Source organism: Mixophyes fleayi, chromosome 1, assembly GCF_038048845.1.
Source record: "Mixophyes fleayi isolate aMixFle1 chromosome 1, aMixFle1.hap1, whole genome shotgun sequence".
In the NCBI taxonomy this organism is placed as follows: Eukaryota; Metazoa; Chordata; class Amphibia; order Anura; family Limnodynastidae; genus Mixophyes; species Mixophyes fleayi.
This window is the reverse complement of record NC_134402.1, coordinates 281539237-281561279: the sequence shown is the minus strand read 5'-3', so window position 1 is coordinate 281561279 and position 22043 is coordinate 281539237. Positions and strand designations below refer to the sequence as shown.

Below are 22043 nucleotides of genomic sequence, written 5' to 3'. Positions count from 1 at the left end.
ATCTCCTCTCGGCTAAAGCCATGGGCCACTACTCCCTCTTGATTCTCCTCGACCTCTCAGCGGCCTTTGACACCGCTGACCACCCCCTCCTGCTTCACACCCTTCAGTCCATTGGCCTCTCCGGTACCGTCCTCTCCTGGTTCACCTCTTACCTTGCCGACCGTTCCTTCTCTGTTTCCACCTCTGATTCTCTCTCCGCTTCTTCCTCCCTTCCAGTCGGGGTCCCTCAGGGCTCTGTCCTTGGACCCTTACTATTCTCACTATACACCTCTTCTCTGGGTGCACTCATCAGCTCCTTCGGCCTCAAGTACCACCTTTATGCTGATGACACTCAACTCTACCTTTCCTCTCCTGATCTCTCTCCCTTCCTTCTTTCCAGGGTATCCGCATGCCTCTCTGCCATCTCCTCCTGGATGTCCTCTAGATTTCTTAAACTCAATCTTGCTAAAACTGAACTCATTGTCTTTCCTCCCTCTCGTACCTCCTTCCCCTTTGACCTCTCCATCACTGTTGACAACTCATCTATCTCCCCTGTTCCCCAACTCCGCTGCCTAGGTGTCATCCTCGACTCCTCTCTCTCCTTTGCCCCTCACATTCACTCTCTCGCCAAATCCTGCTGTTTCCAGCTTCGCAACATTGCCCGCATTCGGCCCTTCCTCTCCCAGGATGCCACCAAATCTCTCGTCCACTCTCTGATTATCTCCCGCTTGGACTACTGCAACCTTCTCCTTATCTGCCTCCCCCTCTCTCATCTCGCTCCCCTTAGACTGTACTGAACGCCGCTGCTAGGCTTATTTTCCTCTCTCGCCGTTCCACCTCTGTATCCCCACTCTACCAAGCCCTTCACTGGCTTCCCTTCCCCTACAGAATCCTTTTCAAGCTCCTCACTCTGACTTACAAGGCCCTCGCCAACTCCACTGCTCCCTACATCTCTAACCTTATCTCTATTCACACTCCCTCCCGCTCACTGCGATCGTCTAACGATCGTCGCCTCTCTTCCCCTCTGATTACTTCCTCTCACGCACGTATCCAAGACTTCTCCCGCGCCGCTCCCCTCTATTGGAACAAGCCCCCCCGCTCCATCAGAACTTCCCCTAATCTGTCCTCTTTCAAACGAACATTAAAAACCCACCTTTTCCTTAAAGCCTTCCAGTCTCATGCCTAAACCCCCACCGGTCGGCTACCTCTCTTTCTCATCCCTTCTTCCCTTCTCCCCCTTCCTTGACTCCGTCTCCGTTTCTCCTGTCTCTCCGTCTCATCCATGTGTCTGTCTGTCTTCCCCTCCCTTTAGATTGTTCGCTCCTTTGAGCAGGGCTCTCCTACCTTCTGTTTCCATCACTTTTAACTGCGCTCTCCAGCTACTCAGCTCACCTCCTCTCAGTCCCTCTGCCCTCTGTCTCCTCTCGCTTCTCTCCGCTCCCCTCAGTGACTCTCAACCTGTCATCCATGCCCACCCTCTTGGGCCATAGTTACCTGCCTATACTCACTTTTCCCCTCCCTCTTTCTCTTTCATGCTGTGCCTGAGCCCCCAGAGTTATAGTGCTTACTGTTACTTGTACTGTGCTGTTTCACCTTGTACTGTGCCATTGTTTGTCCTTGTACGGCGCTACGGATACTTTGTGGCGCCCTATAAATAAAAATTAATAATAATCTTCATCGCCACTTCCTTCATCAAGCTACTTAAGGTGTTAAAAACTCCCCACTGTCACCCCCGGCAACCACCAACCACTCCCAACTGTCACTTCTCCTTCAAGAAATATATAGGTCAGTGTATAACTCTGCCCAGCAGGTGGCGCTGCAGCTTGTTTTGTTTTTTTTTCACACGCCACTAGGCATTTATATAGTAGAGATAGATATAGATATAGATATATATATGTGTGTGTGTGTGTATTATTATATTTATAATCTCTCTATTTATCATTGCCAAGAACACCAAAGCATAGTATATGTTGCACTGTTTTCAGGTAGAACATAGTTTCAGGCTGATATTTCTATAAACGCCAAGGAATACATGTTATTCTGCAGAAGAATCTCTATTATTTGTATATCTACATTTAGTAACAGGAGTGGTAGCTGTGACACAGTTCATACATTTTCATGCAAAATACATATATGTTTTTATTCTTTTTGTTCAGTTTGGAACAAAACCTTCTAGAATATATAGGAGCTTACTTGTTTTATTCAACATATTTGTTTGAGAAGTAATAATTAACTATACCCATTCAAAAACCTAGGTCTAACAAGCTTAATGCCTGTCACATTTTTCATATTGTCCCCTATAAGGTAAAGAAAATCTATTAATCATACATTTAAAAATTTGACTGTCAGTGACCTCCTTTTTTTTTCATTTAAAACCTAGCTTTGTTTTGTTATTTATTTTTCTCAGTTTTTAGTTATCTATTTACATTTTTTTGTTGTCTTCTTTTAAAGGTTAGGTTTCTGAACTTCATAAACTGTCATTAATGTCTGGACTAGTAGTTGAGCGGTATGGTTAGAGAATAAAACATTGTATTGTCTGGTAAAACTTGAGCTGCCCTGTCAAACTGACCAGGTCATATTTCAGTGAACATTTTAATTTGTCCAACACTTCAAATGAATTAAAGGGGTACAAAGCCGTTTTAGGCTTTTAACCTCAAATTCAGAGTTTTTGCATATTCTCAATATCTCAAACATAGAATATTTTATGAGTAATCGTATATTAATTTCAAATTTGATTGTATAGGCAATTTCTCTTAAAAATCTTAATTGGAGTATTTGGGAAGACGTTCATATGGCGCTTGTGTCAACACACCCCTTCTTTGTTTTTTGTTTTTGGTTTTTTGTTTTTTTTTTCTCTTTTTTTCACCACCAACATGGAAATTGAATTGATTTATTTTGGCTGTTTTTTTATTTTATTTATTTTTATTCATTTATACTGATGCATTGTTTTATTTTTTAGCGGGCTTCTGACGAGCTTCTCTCTTCTGGTATCGCTAACGGGCCTTTTACCATGAGCCATTCCACTCCAGCTACAGGTACAGTTTAAGAGCCAGCGTGCTGTGCTTTGCTGGTCTCTAACAAAATACATAATTTCTCATTGCACCCCTCACATTTTGCCATTAGTACAGTCTTAAAGAATAGAAGTTCTAGTTACTTGGAAGTTCTTTTCCTGGGCAGCAGAGATATTTCCTTGGATACAAATTAATAGAAACAAAATCCATGCCTAGTAAGAATTACCTATTAGATGTGTGTTTAAGTACATATCTTATCCAAGTGACAGATTTGCCTGAATCATTTGCTTTTACTGGATCTCCTGGGTTTAATTTACCATAGTTTGTGTGTCCATTTGTGACGTTTGAAATCCAAAGATGGTAGATTCCTCCCTTTTCAGCTTTTACTTTTATTTTTCCCCACACATATTTATTATAAGAACTGTGTGGAGATATATATATATATATATATATATATATATATATATATATATATATATATATATATATATATATATATATATATATATATATATATATATATATATATATATATATATATATATATATTTTAGTGTGTGTGTGTGTGTGTGTCTAGCTTAGTCTGTATGCCAAGTTACAGAAAAACTATACATTTGCAAAATTTTCCAGAACAAAACTGAACATTTTTTTACAAACAAGTAAATGCTGTTTTGAAACTATTAAGACTTATAAGATAACTTGTGAAAGCAAAAACACAGGCAACAACATCATGTAATACCAAATAGTTTACATTCTGTTATGGTATAAGCAGTTATACATGTATGTCTGTAGGTTGTAAAATGCCCTTTTGGTATTAGATATAGTTAGCATATTTAGCTATGCAGTCGTTTCCCATTAAAGGACCACTAAATTTAAAGTACAAGTTGGCTTGTATAAAATCTACTGTACTAACACGTTAACATTCATAAATATGTCTGTTACATTTTCAGAAAACATATCAAAATGTAATATATTTAACAAAGTTGTAGGTGAAGATATTTTCCTACACACAAGACTTCCTGTTAGTGATCCAATTGAAGGACATTGCAGTTAACTTGCTGGCTTAAAATATTTATAATATTGTCCTTTTAATTTTATAATGTCAACCAGAGGCGGAACTAGAGGCTGTGGGCCCGGCTGCAGGGAGGCGGGGAAGAGGGATCAGGGGCCCCCAACACTCTGCAACTGCCATGCAGCGGGCCCCATCATTTCCATGGGCCCCAGTGCACAGTACTTGCCGCACCAATGGTAGTTCCGCCATTGATGCCAACATATAGCAAAGTGCTGTACAGTCAGAGGATGTTTATTTGCCACTTGAGCTTACAACTTCTAATTTCACTGTGCAGGGACACGCACGCACATGCCAAAGACCATTTAACCTTCCTGTATGTTTTTAAAGTGGGGCAGGAAACCACAGAACATAGAGGAGACCCATATGAACATACAAACTCCACATAGATAGTGCTCACGTTCAGATCTGAACCTAAGGCTACAATATTGACCATCATGCTCCCCCGAGAAAACAAAGGCTTGCATACAGCTGCATAGCAAATGTAAATGCAAATCTCAAGGTCTGCCAAATTCTGGAAACTTTTTCCATATATTGGGGTGAATGTTATTATTAACCTGTTAATGTAAGGCAACTTGTTATAGGTTTAGTGTTCCTTTACATACAAACAAAGCTAACAAAGACAGAAGTAGTCAGTTGTCACCTTCTCAATCCTATTTGCAATTAAAAGGCTACCTCAACCATTTAAGTAAAAGATTTGTGATTTGTAATAATTTACTTGCAGCTCAAGTCTCCCGAACCTACATTATACCTGATACCATGTGATACCCTTTTGCTTCATTTCCAAGAGTCACATCGTTTGATGCTCTTGTAGTGAAATTGGAGTGCAGACATAATGCTTGGTATGTGCTCTCAACTTTCTTTTAGTTTTAATACAGATCATATGTCATAATGTAGTTGTTTTTAACTTGTGCAGCTCTGGAGGTCTAGAGCAGGGGTGGGGTTTAATTTCTAATTCTTGTTTAGTGGCCAAAGTGTTTATACCAGCAAACTTTTCTAAATAAACGTGTTCCTTGCAATACTTTGTAAAATCACTTGACCACGCTGGACCAATTTAAAGGTATGTTTGACTGGGATCTGACCTAGTTATTGTACTTACTCTTCGTCTATTCTTCATCATTGTGTACCCTGTTTGTTAGCCGATCAGGTCACTGCAGCAGGAGATGTGTGGGGATCTTGTGGAGGAGGGTCTTGTCCATTTGTGTGATTACGTTAGTGATGACGGGGCTGTATGTGACGAGCAGAATGGAGAAAAGTGGAAAGCCAGACTGAAATGTAGATGGGAAAGGAGCAGAGTCCCCAATAGCACAGAGTAGTAATGTGATTTGAAACTATTGTCACACCAGCAGGAAAATTGTGGTGTCAGCTTGCTTGTTGTATTATACCTGTGCACTTTCAGCTGTGCTTTGTGTACTCATTACTATTTATATACAAGAGAACAGAATGGGAGTATGTATGTATATACTGTAACGCTCTCATAATAGGTATGATCTGTTATGATTCTACTTTCCATGCTTTTAGCGGAACAATTCCTCTTTGTGGCAGTCTGCTGATTTTGCTTCCAATGCACTCTTTTGTGGACTTGATGTATTGCTAATTTCTTTTATTAAGCTAACATTAAGCATCTCTTCCCTTAGTTTGATACCATATTCCCTACTCTGTTTTTTTTTTCTCTTTTTTTTTTTTTATGTATATACGTGCATAAATTTATCTACTTTTATTTCCTTTTGTAGCAATAAACTGATTAGCTATGTACATAGATCTGCAAACATGTATGTGTTTTGTTTAAAATGGTTGGAAGATGTTAGACTGAAGTCTGGTTTCCTCTGGGATGTTCACTGAAACCACTACTTTATTCTTTAGTAATATATTTTCTGTCTTTGCTCACATATAGTTATTGTTTGTATGTCCTCTGGACATACAAAAATGTTAGCTTCCCAGAGAAATTTTGGCGCCGCAGAAGGCTCCTTCAGAAGTGTCCCAATTGTAAACACTACCAATAATCCACAAATCTCAGAAGTTTCTCATAAAAAATGTTCTATTATGTAAAGGTCCACCTACACTCAGTCTTTGAAAATTCCACACTGAGGAGGGAGGGTCATTGACCAAAATCTTTCCTTAAAAAGGCATTGACTATGGTATAAGTACTCTTATCACAACCTATCCAATGCTAATGCCTTACTTACTGAACTGAGTCACGCCACCACTTGGTGAAGATGATCAAATTAAATATTTAATATTTGAAAAAAGAACACAGTATAGGTATAGATATTATCCTAAATATTGAGCTAATATTAGAATTTGTACATACTCAGGTTTGTCCATTGATAAAATGTAGTTATTTTAGACTTAATTATATGAAAATGTAATTTCCACACATGCTATTAATATTCTTAATTAAACTCTGGTTAAAATGTATTCTTGTAATTTAGTTATAGCATTGTAGAAGTATTTGTATGTATTTGGTTTTAGTAAATATTTGTGTTCTTGCCTTTTTTCCAGCTAATGGGAACGATACCAAAAAATTTAAAGGAGATCGTTCTCCCTGTTCCCCATCACGAGTTATCCACATTCGCAAGATTCCAAATGATGTCACAGAGTCTGAAGTCATCTCATTAGGTTTACCTTTCGGAAAAGTTACCAATATTTTGATGTTGAAAGGGAAAAGCCAGGTAGAGTGCATTTTATACTTATTTTATGATTTATTTTTTTTTAACATGTTTTTCCCAATAAAGGCACTACATGCCCCAAAGTTTGTGGACACCCATTGTGATTATGTGTATGGCGATTTCACATACCCATTGCAAACAGGTGCATATATTCAAGCACACGGCCATGCAATTTCCATAGTCAAACATTAGCAGTAGAATGGGTCATACTGTAGAGCTCAGTGACTCATCTTGGCAATGTTATAGGAGGCCCCCTTTTCAACAAGTCAGTTCATCAAATTACTGCACTGCTAAAGTGCTGTTATTGTGAAATGGAAATATGTCTGAACAAGGACGGCTTAGTCACAAAGCGTTAGGACACACAAGCTCACAGAATGGAACCGCTGACTGTCCTTGGTTGCAACACTCACTACTGAGGTCTAAATTTCCTCTTGAAGCAACTTCGGCACAAGAACTGTTCGTCTGGAGCTTTATGGATTGGGTCTCCAGCCATATACAAACCACAGGTCTCCCTGCACAAGGCTAAATGCCAACTATAGTGGTGTAAAGCACATTACCATTAGAGCAGTGGATGCACGCTGGTGTGACGAATCCCGCTTCACAGTGTGTCTATTGGATAAATCTGGGTTTGGCAGATGTGTGTTGCTAATTGTAAAGTTTGGTGGATGAGAGATAATGGTGTGGGGCTGTTTTTCATGGTTTGGCCTGGACTCCTTAATTCCAGGAAAGTGAAATCTGAATGATAGTGGCATTCTAGAGAATTGTGTGCAGTTCCTATTTCATCATGACAATGCTCCCTGTGCATAAATTGAGGCCCATGAAAAATGGTTTCCAGGGTTTGGTGTGGAAGAACTTAACTGGGTTGCACAGAGCCTTGATCTCAGTCCCATTAAACACCTTTTGTGATGAATTGGACTGCCGACTGCAATTCCGGCCTTATTGACCAACCTCACTAATGCTCTTGTGGATGAATAGGTGCAAATCCCTACAGCCATGTTCCGAAATCTAGTAGATAGTCTTCCCAGAAGAGTGGAGGCTGTCATAGCAGCAAAGGGAGGGCCAATTTCATATTCATGTCCATGATTATGAAATGAGACGTTCAACCACAACCAGCATATATGGATGTGTGATGTTCAGGTGTCCCCATGTAGCATGTAGGGCCTGAGTCATTAAGGAGAGCAAAGCATAAAAAAGAGAAAATTAGCATTTTGGCAAAACCATCCTGCATTGGAAAGGGAGAAAAATTTTAAATATGGGGACAGATTTATAGGCATGTCCTAAATCAACTTTAAATTTTAGTGCAAAATTCATATTTTGCCTACTCTCCCGGAATGTCCAGGAGACTCCCAAATATTTGGGAGCTCTCCCGGAGTCTGGGGAGAGCAGGGCAACCTCCCAAATCCTGTCCACGTCTTTAATGATGTGGGTGGGAGCAGGGCTAATTGCGGGACCTAATGATGTGGTTAGCATGGCTTCGTCCCCAAGACACGGCCAACTTTGAGATCTCCCGGAGAGGTGATCTCCAAAGTTTTCAAGTATGGCAAAACTAAAGCTATAAAGTATTTGTGTGTTACATTAAAAAAAAAAGGCAGTAGTTTCCCTATGTGCACAATAATAAACTAATTTACACCCATTGAATTACAACACAGTTTTGCTCTTTTTTTTTTTTTTCTTTTCTCTCCTTAATGACTCAGACCCGTAGTGTATAATCAAGTAGGGCAATGCTATTGAACTATGAATGCAGTAAAAGAAAAGCAGGCAGTATTGTATGAAATTTATTTCATAATATTTACCCACTTTGGTGTGGGTCCCTATCTAGTTTGATAGTGCACACAAAAGACAAAAATATGAACACAAAAGTAACATCATTTAAAAATATTTTAAACTAATCAAACAGATATACATAGTTTAAATATTTTACTGTGCCTGTAAAATGTCAAATATATTTAAAAAGTCATGCCTATTACTTTTTATGCAATTCCCTGCTGTTTTTTTTTTGAATGTGGTAATGTACTCAAGTATTTACTTAATTTTATTGTTTCCTTCTTTTTTTTCTCTAACGTGTTTTATCAGGCCTTGTTACTTTTGACTTTATTCTTTGGGTGGTTTTTTTTTCTGGTTTCTGGTAGTTTGTTAGGCAATCTCCAGTTTGTGCTATGTAAAAATTGGGTTTTGTATGGTGTTGAACAGTTTGCCTGTGAACATATAATGGGTCATTTATACTCTATGAAATATGTGCTTCTGTACCAGCTCCGGTTTCTTGCAAGTACTGCTGTGGACTAATTGAAACGTAGTAAGTGTGCCATACCATGTCTTATACCTTTCTTCACACAGCACTCTATTCAAAAACGCATAAATCAATATTAAATAACCAATAAGCATGAGTATCTCTTATGAGCGACCATTATAAAAGCCAATAAAAGTGCTCAGTTGTCACAAATGGGTTAACTAATCATATTATAAAAGACTTACTTTATTCACCAATCAAAACAAAGATAGGTGGAGCAGTAAAAAAGGTGGCATATGCTTCTTGGCGAATTAGAAGCAAGTGGTTGTAGAGATTTAAATCTAGACATCTTCCATAAAACATTCAAGCTATCAAGTTCTTGAAGGGTGTGTCTTTTAACCAATGATACACTTTGAGTTATCAAGCTCAGATTCACCCAATGTGCAGTGATAATCATTCGCTTTTCTGTCCATATATCCATGTTCATCTATTAAAAAAATGTTTTATAATCGAATTAGGTAAGTTCCGTATGAGTAATTACATCAAACCTCTGCATCAACAAATACTTGTTGTTCAAGTTTTCTTTTAATGGGATTCTCAAATATAATCTCATCTCATCATAAAAATAGAGCCATAAAACCTTCTATAATACATAGAACAATAAAAGATCTGAAAAGTGTATCTAATAAACCATACCCATTATGCACCACTTAGATAATTATGAAATAAAGGGCAGGGAGGAATTCAACCTCCGTTCAGTTCTCTATTAGTTGGGACAAATAGTCACTCGGGTGTGACTAAAATCACTGATAGAAACTCCAAATCTCAGCACTATTAAAATGTAAGATGTTAATAAAAGCTCAAAAAATGTTATATATATTATGAGAATTCTTACAATATTTTACAGCGTTCCAAATATATAACAGACAACTATTATACCAATATTAAATTATAATTCTAAAAATATAAATAAAATTAAACCATTCAGTTAAAATATATACATGTGCATACAGGTCCACTTAATCTTTCTTTTATCTAGTTAATATGTAATCTCACACAAATCCGATTGCATATGATGAATTGATCAACTATTAGGAGCTAGTAGTCCCATCATCAACACTTTTGGAACTTCAAGTCAAATCCAAAGTAGTGAGAAATCACAGCTGTTTTTAACACATTAGAACTCTGATTCCCATCCAGTAAAAACATGCAGCTTAGATATCCAAGTTACAATTAAAGCATACAATAGATCCAATGGAAGTAATCAGTCTTTTCAATCGGAAGTTGAATACCTGCATTGCAATGTTTATAGACTTCTTATCCTGGACTGGGAGTTACACGATTTGTTATGTATTTAGAGCAATAAATCCTAGTATCTATTCCAGAGTGTGGAAAAATGTTGCAGAAGTTTTGTAGGGCACACATCACACTCTGTATACTCGTCTAACCTCTCACTTAACGCGTTTCTCTGCTTTGCTAGCGGTTTCTTCAGAAGCATAAAGTCCATTGCTGGAGCCTGAAATTGAAACCCTGGTGGATTAATGGGTTCACTGCATCCATTAAGATCAAGTGGACAGAACTTGTGTACTTCACAAATCTGTATTAATCTACCAAGTTACTGACCGTTAAATACAAACCTAAATTTAATAATATATATAATATTATGGGGGAAAAATGTATAGAAATTAAAATTTCATATTAAAATGCTACCTCATTCTGCATAACCCTTAATCACATTAAGACAAGCTCGTAACAAACAGCAGAAATACAATCTGCTTCTATTCTATTCATCCGTTACATTGGCTAACATTCAGACAGTGATATTATATTGAACTTGATATAATTCAAAAACTGATATATTTCTAGATTGTTATTATAATATCTTTTAAAAGGATATACGCAACAACTATAAAAGTCAGTATTTTATTATATAGTGTGTATAATTAATTATCAGTGTCAAAAATAATAATTTTTTGGAACGAATATTCGTTCTCTTGACGTTCTATTTAACTGTTAAGATAAGCATTATAGCGCCATATATCTGTATACTAATAGCATGCTCCAGCTTGTTACTCTTCTCATTGAGATTAAATTCACAATGCAGAAAAAATGTCTTGCATGCATAGATGCCATAATTAAGTATAAATATATGTAATAACATTAGTTACTCTTAACTTGCAATAATTTTTAGGATATAGAGGGGCCGATTCAATTCAACCACGTTACTCTAGGAATAACGTGGCCTGCGCACTATTACCATTACTACGGTAAGAGTGCGCCATATTACCGTTGGTACGGTCGTTTTAATGCTGAATTTTGAGGGCTGCGAGCAATAATCCGTTTTACAATTACCATGTTATAGGTAATAGTACTAGCTCCGTGTAATTCCTACACTAACGTGGCTGAATTGAATCGGCCCCATTGTAGTATTATGAGTCAACTTTTTCTACATCTTGTTAATACCTAAACATTTCAGAAAAGAAAACGGTTAGATATAAATATGAGACAATTTCTGGACTTTAAAAAGACATTTATATGGGAGGGTCCAGTATAGTAATCCATGAACTTTATTATTTTACAATAAAGATCAAGTTCTATAATACAACATCTTCAGCCCTAGAGTATAATTGATAATATCTGAGATGCAGACCGATAGATATCCACAAACTACCATTGTCCCCTTATATTGTTAGCTCTATAATTGAATCCTGATCTTAAAAAGGGTAGTTATGTGCAGTATTAGTTGGATCATATCCCATTGATCTATTACATTATCCCTATATTTATCACCTAAACAAAAATATATAAATAAAGTGAAGCAAAATATCCAAACAAATGATTTTATTGCTTTATAGTCTTCACAGTCGACCTTGCAAAATTTGTTCTGTCATATTTGTAAATACCATGACTAATAGATCAAACCTTTTTTCCCTATATTAATAAAAATGTGTGCACATCAGTGAAATAAAAAATTATTATACCTATATTATAATTGTCAAAAAATACTTTTATTCTCATAAATGAATTTAAATTCTACCTGTATTTTGGTGTTAATATTGTCTCGTATACCAAAATATTATTGTGTTATTAATCTGAAAATGTTTTTGTATGAAACACTAATTACAGATCTAATTAGAATTCAAGGTCAATGGTCTCATTGAGGTTCTCTGGATGCAATGTACTAAGACTATGGGTGCAGAAGGACTCTGAAGTGCAATTGGTGGAACTTGTGCCTTCTCTGGCAGTGGGGCGGATTTGTTCTATTGTCAATATAAAATCTTGTGGCTTACTATGATGTACTTCCAAAGAATGTCTTAGAAAACCATGTTTAGTAATTTTATTCAATATATTTTTCGTCTGTTTCTACAAACCTTGCTTCCAATATCGTGTGGTCGCACCTTCTTATTGCAGTCCACATTTGCATTGTAGGATATGTCACATATTTAATGTGGCAATTTATGAGTGTTTTCATAGTGAAGGTATAACGCCTGTGACATTTTGTTTACATACAGTATGTGTTGATGGCAAATAATGCAGTTGCTTTTTCCCATTTAAAATGAGCCACTGGTTTTACTGGGAGCCAGGAATTGTTGCATTTCTAAATTTGTCTTTGTCTTAAAACGCTTGATGCTAAGAGATTCAAATCTTATTGACTCTTAAAAACCGCAGAAGAGCATTAAGCTAGCCTAGTCTTCAGAATGGGATCCAATTTAAGGATAGAAATTCTGTTTTAATAATATTTCTAATGTGATGTGATGGACTGTTATATTTAGAAACAAATGAGATCGACCTATCGGTATTTTAATTTTTTTTGGTAACTTTTTTTAGTAGCCTGAAACTCCTATTCAGTCCTGATAGTTTGATAAGCTGATTTAAGCAATCCGTCCGGATATTGTTTCTCTAAAGGCTTCTATTAACCTAATGCTTGTAAATTAAATTTTTCTTGTGAGGAGCATTTTCTTTTTAAGCGTCTTAATTGACCCAGAGGGATATTCTTGATCCAGCTCCTATGGTGGTTGCTTTTGAAATGCAGAAGGTTATTACAATCATTTGCCTTACCAGAAAGTTTGTGTAAGGCTGTAATATCCTTTAACATAGGATGTGAGATGTTAAGTGTTCTGGTTGAGGTGATCAGTGAAATGTGTGATAGATTGGACATCGCGATCACAAATAAAAAAAAAAACACAATATATCAATATATCTTCCATTGAGCCCCAGGCCTGCACCGAGCCAATGGTATTTTATTTAAGGAATTTTATAGCATATGAGTAATAAAAATCTGCACCTGTAAATCAATTAAAGCTATAATAAAGAAATATAGTTTTGAAAATTATTATTAAAAGCTTCTATTATTATTATATCTTTTATAGCAAACCCCATGAGGATACGTTTTAATGTTTTCAAATAGACTTTACTGCCAAAAATGAATTGAAAACATATTTACCAAACTATATAATCATTTTTCCTAATGTATTTCTTTTTTGGTTAGGGTTAAAATACAAATTGCACATTTCAGGAGTTTATGTTGTGATTGTTAATCATTCCTCTCAAGCTACATGATACAAAGAACTGTGTAATTGTTGGGCAGGTTTCTACACATGCACCTTTCTTTTAAAACCCACCAATATCTCTCTTATACCCCATTCACACTTCCTGACCTCATAAGTGCTCTACAGAATGATTAGGCGCAATGTCCCACAGAAACACTCCAACATCTTGTGGAAAGCTTTCCAAGTAGAGTGGAAGCTGTTATCGCTGCAAACAGGGGGACCAGCTTCATATTAAAGTATATGTGTTTGAATACAATGTCATTCCCTGTTGGTGTAATGGTGAAGCGTCCGAATACTTTTGTCTATATAGTGCAGTGGTTCCCAAACTTTTGCAGTTCGCGGCACCCTTCGAGTCTCCAAATTTTTTCAAGGCACCCCTCCAAAATAATTATTGAGCAGTCCTGTTTTAGAAGTAGTTGGGTCAAAAAATTGTAATAAGTATTTAGGTCAGGACAGAAATACTTATTTAGTTGTATGCAAAAATGCCCCCTCTGCATCCAGACACTCTGCCCTCAGGCACTCTGCATCCAGACACACTGCCCTCTCTCACACTGCCCCCTCTGCCCTCTGTCACGCTGTCCCCCCTCCTCTGCTCTGTCACGCTGTCCCCCCTCCTCTGCCCTCTCTCACAATGTCCCCCTCCACTGCCCCTCTCACACTGTGTCCCCCTCCACTGCCCCTCTCATGCTGTGTCCCTCTCCTCTGCCTTGCTGTGTCCCTCTCCTCTGCCTTGCTGTGTCCCTCTCCTCTGCCTTGCTGTGTCCCTCTCCTCTGCCTTGCTGTGTCCCTCTCCTCTGCCTTGCTGTGTCCCTCTCCTCTGCCTTGCTGTGTCCCTCTCCTCTGCCTTGCTGTGTCCCTCTCCTCTGCCTTGCTGTGTCCCTCTCCTCTGCCTTGCTGTGTCCCTCTCCTCTGCCTTGCTGTGTCCCTCTCCTCTGCCTTGCTGTGTCCCTCTCCTCTGCCTTGCTGTGTCCCTCTCCTCTGCCTTGCTGTGTCCCTCTCCTCTGCCTTGCTGTGTCCCTCTCCTCTGCCTTGCTGTGCCCCTCTCCTCTGCCTTGCTGTGCCCCTCTCCTCTGCCTTGCTGTGTCCCTCTCCTCTGCCTTGCTGTGCCCCTCTCCTCTGCCTTGCTGTGCCCCTCTCCTCTGCCTTGCTGTGCCCCTCTCCTCTGCCTTGCTGTGCCCCTCTCCTCTGCCTTGCTGTGCCCCTCTCCTCTGCCTTGCTGTGCCCCTCTCCTCTGCCTTGCTGTGCCCCTCTCCTCTGCCTTGCTGTGCCCCTCTCCTCTGCCTTGCTGTGCCCCTCTCCTCTGCCTTGCTGTGCCCCTCTCCTCTGCCTTGCTGTGCCCCTCTTCTCTGCCCCGCTGTCCCCCTTCTCTGCCCCGCTGTCCCCCTTCTCTGCCCCGCTGTCCCCCTTCTCTGCCCCGCTGTCCCCCTTCTCTGTCCCCCTCTCACCGTCCTCTGTCCCCCTCTCACCGTCCTCTGTCCTCCACCTCTGTCCCGCTGTCACCATCCTCTGTCCTCCACCTCTGTCCCGCTCTCACCATCCTCTGTCCTCCTCCTCTGTCCCGCTCTCACCATCCTCTGCTCTTCTCCTCTGTCACCCTCTCACCATCCTCTGCTCTTCTCCTCTGTCACCCTCTCACCATCCTCTGCTCTCCTCCTCTGTCCCGCTCTCACCATCCTCTGCTCTCCTCCTCTGTCCCGCTCTCACCATCCTCTGCTCTCCTCCTCTGTCCCCCTCTCACCATCCTCTGTCCCCCTCTCACCATCCTCTGTCCCCCTCTCACCATCCTCTGTCCCCCTCTCACCATCCTCTGTCCCCCTCTCACCATCCTCTGCCCCCCTCCTCTGTCCCCCTCCTCTGTCCCCCTCCTCTGTCCCCCTCCTCTGTCCCCCTCCTCTGTCCCCCTCCTCTGTCCCCCTCCTCTGTCCCCCTCCTCTGTCCCCCTCCTCTGCCCCCCTTCTCTGTCACCATCCCTCTCACTCTGCCCCGCGCCAGCCATAAAAAAAAAAAACCACAGAAACTTACCAATCCGTCGGGCGCCGGGACCCAGCAGCCTCCTCTCTCCTGCAGCTTGTTACTGACGTCGATATTCAGTGACAGCTGCAGGAGAGAGGAGGCTGCTGGGTCCCGGCGCCCGACGGATTGGTAAGTTTCTGTGTTTTTTTGGGGTTTTTTTTATGTCTGGCCCGCGGCACCCCAGTGACAGCGCCGCGGCGCACAGTTTGGGAACCGCCGATATAGTGTATATTCTAGGCTAGCATACAAAATATTTTACATTAAAGTACAATTTGCCTTCTATAAAAGTGCTGCAATAAACATACACAAATATATGGGTGAACTTTCATGGGTTTATCAGAATTGAAAATTTTAGAGGTTTTTTTTTCTAAGCACACAAGATTACGTTTTTAAAGGTTGCTCATAGATCAGCAGAGTGTATGTCCAATTTGGCCACACACACATGCAGCCAGATAGTACAGTTCTGTCAGTTTTCAGAAAAAAATGATTCTTATGGGGCACGACCAGTGTGGTTGGACGATTTTCTGACTGAGTTTTCCACCAGTCCTAGTCGACTTATCAACTGTCTTGAACATAGGTTGATTGGGACCAGTGGTGTTTTTGTTTTGTAACATTACTGCAAATTGCTGCAGAAAAAATCTATAATGACCTAGCATATCTATGCACCTTTAAGTTTATTGAAGGACATCATAGTCAGCCTTTTAGCTTTAAATAATGATGATCCATAGTTGCCTACTCTCCTGGTCCAGGAGTCTCACGAATTTCTAAGAGTTCTCCCAGGAGCATTGCAATCTCCCACAACCTGCCCAGTGAGTGGAGGCCAGGGCTTAATGACCCCAAATCACAGCAAATCAAGTCATCCTGCGACCCTCTCCCCCCAGGGAAGGGGGGCACACAATACATGGGTACGGGGGGCGTAATGACAAATTCGGCAGCAGGATTTCCCGGAGAGGAGATCAAAAATGTTGTCAGGAATGTCATAATTCTGCTTATCATACCAGTTTTAAAACTGCAATCACTTAAGCTGAGTTTAAAAACTGGAGTTTTTAAACATGAGATCAAACTTAACCCAAGTTTTTGCAATTGGAAAAAAGGTGTGAAAAACAGGATGAATGAATTATCGCAGTGTGAAAAGGAGAGCAGGAATTTTGGGCCATGTAGTAATCTGGCTTATAACAGCATTGGACTACATGTGTAGTCATTGACAAAGAGAAATTGTATCCCTTGTGATCCAGCCAATCAATCTGCAGATAGAACTAGATTAGTGTAATTTGGATTTCCTTGTGAATGTCTAAATTGGCTTGAGATCCAGTCATTTGGAGGTCATGCACTGTCCTACCTTTATTTGAGTGCTGTAATAATTCTATTTAATCAAAGAAAAATGCATGTGTCTGTATCACTAACTGCATTAGAGAGTCTTGCACAGGTGGAATTAAACAGGCTCCTCACAAAACATTTTAACCCATTTGTGTCTGCTATCTGACCCAACCTGCAGTACCTACTCATTGCTTGAAACCCACTTTTAGACATATGTTTTCCCAACCACTTCAGTTCTAGATGGCAAAACTTGTAAAACATGGTTGCCATTCAATTCACATATTAATTGTTATTTTGTAGACTTACAAAGCTACCCCCAACATTGTAATTCTGTATAAAATTGTGAAGATTGTTTGACCACGTTGAATAACTGTCCAGTGACTTCATAAGGATTCATTTACTAATATTTTGTACTGAACAGCAGCCAATGAGAAATTAGTTTATATGTGTGGCCGGGTCCCTGAGTGTTCGGCCATGTTTAAATGGACTCCAGCGCAGCAGGGAGAGTAATACCTGTCGCCGTAACAATGAAGGGTTTAAACCCTGGCGAAGTGTGAAAAATGTGTTTAATGATAATATTTTATTTATAGGTGTTGCAGCGTCAGTAGTTAAGCAGTGTGCAGTGCAGGAAGGGTAACTATGGGTATTTATAATGTTTAAAGTGTTAACTATATGTGTAGAGGAATGTATATAAAAATAAAATGCACTTACTTTCCTTGGTGATCCAGCGGGGGCTGCAGGAGCAGCCCTGTAGACTTCTTCCCCCGGCATCCTCAGTGGCTACCAGAGGGTCTTGCAGAGCAGCCTGCTGGATTTAAATGAATCCAGGAGGTGCAGTGCCTCCTGGGGGTCCCTGAAGACTGAGCCGCATACTGGATCTCGGAGAGCTCCAGGTAGCGGAAACTGCGGACTGCTAACCCTGGATCTGGCTGCCTTTCCCCTGGTACTGTTTTCATCCATGGGGAGAGTCAGACTCCAAGGCAGAGTTCCTGGAAGTATTTTAGGTGGGAGATTTATGGCACTCTGGAGAATAGTAGGCTGAGTCAAATGACCCAGGGTTGCAGCGTGTGGTTTTCAAAACCACCAAAGAACCATGAAAATGAGTCCTGTCTATCCAGATTTCTGTTGTTACCAGCCAAGAATGCATTCGGCCGGGGATCAATATCACTGCACTAATGGAGCGCCATGGGGTTCTTCTCTTCGGCCTGGCTGCTGAATGATCGCATAGGTCCAATTTAGTTGTCAAGATTTGTGGCCTGATTGGATACAGTTTTCATGCTGATCTTTACAATTTTGTTTGGTGTTGTTAAATGGAAGCTTTAAACACAGAGGATGATTTTTATAACTGTTCCATAAGTAACACTGTAGATAATGTAGCTTTGCCCATAGTAACTAGTGTGATTCTACCTGTCATTTTTCTAGTACAATTTAAGAAATTAATGCATATGTCTTATTGGTTGTGTGACAAGGTCACTTGATTAGTGCTGATTGGGAGAGGGATATGTCACCGGCTTTCTTTATGTGTGTGGGAAAAGCTTCCCAAAGTGTTTTTCCCAGTGGTAGGAAAATGTGGTAAGGTTGTCTGGTGTTCTGGATGGAGAGAGAGGGGGCGGGCTCCATCCATTAACCTGTTAACTGGGTCTTTGAGGTTGCCAGTGATTCTGCTGGTAATCAGAAGTTGCACTGCAGCTCTGCAAAGTCTTTCTCTGACCTGGGGAGGAGGTTGGATGCCTCCTGAGACCCTGCTAATGGTGAGCAATTATCTCTGTTTGGTATGTGAATGGGACATAAGGTCCTTCACAGGAGAGAGGGTCTGCCTGAATGTTTACATAATTTTTGAAGTTTTCTTTGTTTTTTATGTTTAATAAAACAGTCTGAGGCCATTTGTACCGATAACCCTGGACTTGTGTGATTTTCATTGCTTCTGTTCTCTACCATCTACCTCAGGAGATGGCACCTGTTCTCCCTCAAGCGGTCACAGTTGTTGGGCAATGCCACCTATTATGTATTGTTGCCTGTATAACAGTTTGGTTTTTTTTTTAATTTATGTTCCTACAATGTTAACAAAGTGTGGAAGCTCTGCCTAAGCTCTTATAGAATTGGATATAGTTTATTAAAAGGGTTTCACAAAAGCTTTGAAAGCTTTTAAACTTAACGAAAACCCTGTATGCCTGGTTTTGGACTAGTATCCAGAAGGCTCATGTAAAATAGGGTTCCATAAAAAACAAAGTATTTTCACCTGTCTTCATCACACATTGGAGCATATTGAATTCTGCGCGATGTGTTTCTGGAACAGTGAGACAAAAATTTCTGCTCATTGTGCCTCACTTCCCATAGAGGTGATGCATTTGTTAACTGTATCTCTAGAAAACACTGTCCTTGGGAGGGAAAGGGGGGGGGGGGAGAACTTTTTAGTCGCGCTAAGCTTTTTTGAATGCAGCCACTGCATAAGTGTAGCATTCTCTTGAATGGTCTTTTACCTTCTTTTCAAGCTGATATATCAGTGAGGGCCATTTATTGATCCAGAGGGAATCAATTTTGTACCACCCAGGAGACTTCAAGAGCAACTGTTGAAGAATTCCCCCAGTGGTTAGACTGCAAGATTATTTCACTTGTATAATATGGTTTAATCTGTCATATTTTTAACAGCATTTTCCATATTATAATATTTATTTGTGTTGAATGCATACAGTTTTTGTCGGCTTTGCTCTGTTTTTTTGTTGTTTTTTATATCTTTTTACTCATACTATTTGTAATAATTGTATCATGTTGTGTTGGTTGGTGTCATGTGCTTTCCAAGCTGAAGCTCTTCTGTAGGACACCGTGCACAATCGAATAACCAAGGCTAAGATTGTAGCGTTGATATATTACCCAATTATAACATGTACACATATTAATTGTCTCTTGCATGACTCTTACAAAAAATACTTTTTTTTGTTTGATTTATGTTTTAAAAATTGAAAACAAGTAAAATAAATCTCAGATACTCAATGTATTGTCCCATTGACTGTTTATTGGGAGTTGTGGCTTGTAGATTGTTCTAGTACAGCTAATTATGCTTTACAAATGCCATGTGTATGCTATTTATAAACTAGTCAATTTTGGCTGGAAAATTGCACATACCAACTAATTCTGTGATTGTATTTAATCTGTCTGTCAGAATGAAATCCAATATGGTATTTATGTTTTTTTAGCTGCACTTTTTTTCAGAAAAATAAAACAAACAAACTATATTTTAATAATAAGAAAGAGAAAAACAAATTACTGATACTACTGTCAGAAAAAAAAAACTTTGTCTCATGAACACTAGCAGTTTGTTTCCGATTACAGCACAAAATAATGCATTGCAAAAAGGTATCTATGCTGCATAGCTGTCATCATGTTAGAGATGTATATTAATGCATTTCTTTCTTTATTGTCTTCCATTTCAGGCCTTCTTGGAAATGGCTTCTGAAGAATCAGCTGTTACTATGGTGAATTACTACACCCCTCTCACTCCTCATCTCCGCAGTCAACCTGTCTACATTCAGTATTCGAATCATAGAGAATTGAAGACAGACAACCTACCTAATCAATCGGTGTGTAATATCTTAAACTGTAGATGTCCAGCTACTACACTGATTATGTTCAGCTGGGCCAATACTTAATGTAGACCCTCGTAGCTCACAAGTCTGTCGTGCAGAACCATCAGGCAGCAGTTTCTTTTGAGTTACATTCTGCTATGACCTTGAGACAGGGGAAAAAGGTTCAAGGAAGTCGGGACCTAGATGGTCCCAGATTTTATGAGAGTTGACCGTTGCGGGTCAAACTGTAACATGACTGGAATGGAGGTCAAAGCTACAAAGAGATACAGTGTGTGTTAACGATCTGTTACTTCATGGCTCCATATTAATATAGTAAAACCATTACAGGACCTTTGAAACCTAATGCAGAACATTTTTATTTGCAACATCCATTTACTATTTTGTGAGTATTGCAGAACCATTACTAACATAATCCAGCTCGGAGACGAAAGTGATCATTGACAATTCTAGCTACAGTGAAGTTGGTGCAATCATACGGAGATGCATGTAAATTGTTTTCATAGTAGTGCTAGTTACAAACTGTAGAGCTGTAATTTTGTTTTATGGTTGTTTGTTTGTTGCAGAACGTGATGGTGTTTTTGCAATTTTCATGTTGACAAAACTGTTAATTATATGGCAAAACTATATAAAATGATTCATATTTGAATTTGAGTGGGACGGAATAATGTTAAAGGGAAGTAAATACTTTTTTTTATCTATCTCTATTTTCATTTTGCTTTTATCTCAGCAACCTATTTCATTATCTTTTACTTTTCCTCCAACCACTTCTTAGTTATCTAGTTACTGGACAGTATTCTCTTGTCTGGTGGCACAAGCTAATGTCAAACTATGTCCCTGAGCTCCACTGGGCAGGAATTAGTAATAGTAAGTTTCTTGGGCTGTGGGAAACAAAATACTTAAAGTGAAACTAGAGCCAAAAAATTAATCTGACTGATTCCTCTTGCTGCCATCACCACGCCACTTCAGACAGCTGATGCAAGAGTCCCAGCTCAATAATGATTGGTGGCTTGAAGCGCCATGATGACTGGGCCACTGGGACTCTGCTGTGACCTACTACCAATTCAGGTCCTTCTTTGTGGGTTCTGATTCCACCAAGGACTCCATCAGTGTAGCAGAAGTGTCCCAAGGGAGAGGCTCCACAGTTAGGAGGAGCTGAGGAGCGAACTCATCATTGGGTTTTTTCTTTTCTTTCTTGTTTTTTCTTTTTTATCGTATTTGATGGTTATAATAAAAAATGTGACACACTTCATGTAAATGGCACTAAAATGCAAAAAAACTGTTCGAAAAATTACTCAAACCTGAAGCAAAAATGAAACGAGCAATACATAAAAATATAAACTACTAGAGAGACTAACTTCAAAAGAGATACAATGAGTGACTTGCCCACTGACATCGTCATGAGAAAGGAGTAAGGTACACATACTTGTAATAGTAACGGAGGTCACACGGAATAATGTATGACGGCCATTGCCATCACAGCCAGAGCTTCACCACAAAGCCGAGAAAATATCAGCAAGTATGCATTAGCGCAATGCTGCCATTAGTGCGTGATAAATGGTATATGCAGTGAAGTACAGTACATTGACAAAACCACCCAACGGCTGGGCGCCCAGGAATCTCAATT

At 39.6% G+C, this 22043-nt stretch overlaps 1 protein-coding gene across 9 annotated transcripts in view; it reads left to right on the top strand.

The window, feature by feature from the left end:
* PTBP3 (polypyrimidine tract binding protein 3) overlaps positions 1-22043 on the top strand; it is a 127487-nt gene that overhangs the window by 67739 nt on the left and 37705 nt on the right. For 5 of the 9 annotated variants that reach the window (XM_075210952.1, XM_075210951.1, XM_075210955.1 and 2 more), the window contains 3 exons: positions 2939-3014; positions 6562-6731; positions 20267-20413. In XM_075210952.1, the coding sequence (XP_075067053.1) occupies positions 2990-3014; positions 6562-6731; positions 20267-20413 (342 nt within the window). In that variant the 5' untranslated portion in view covers positions 2939-2989. Of the gene's footprint in view, positions 1-2938; positions 3015-4783; positions 4902-6561; positions 6732-20266; positions 20414-22043 lie in introns of all 9 variants that reach the window. The other 4 variants (XM_075210956.1, XM_075210957.1, XM_075210958.1 and 1 more) reach the window with 2 other exon arrangements.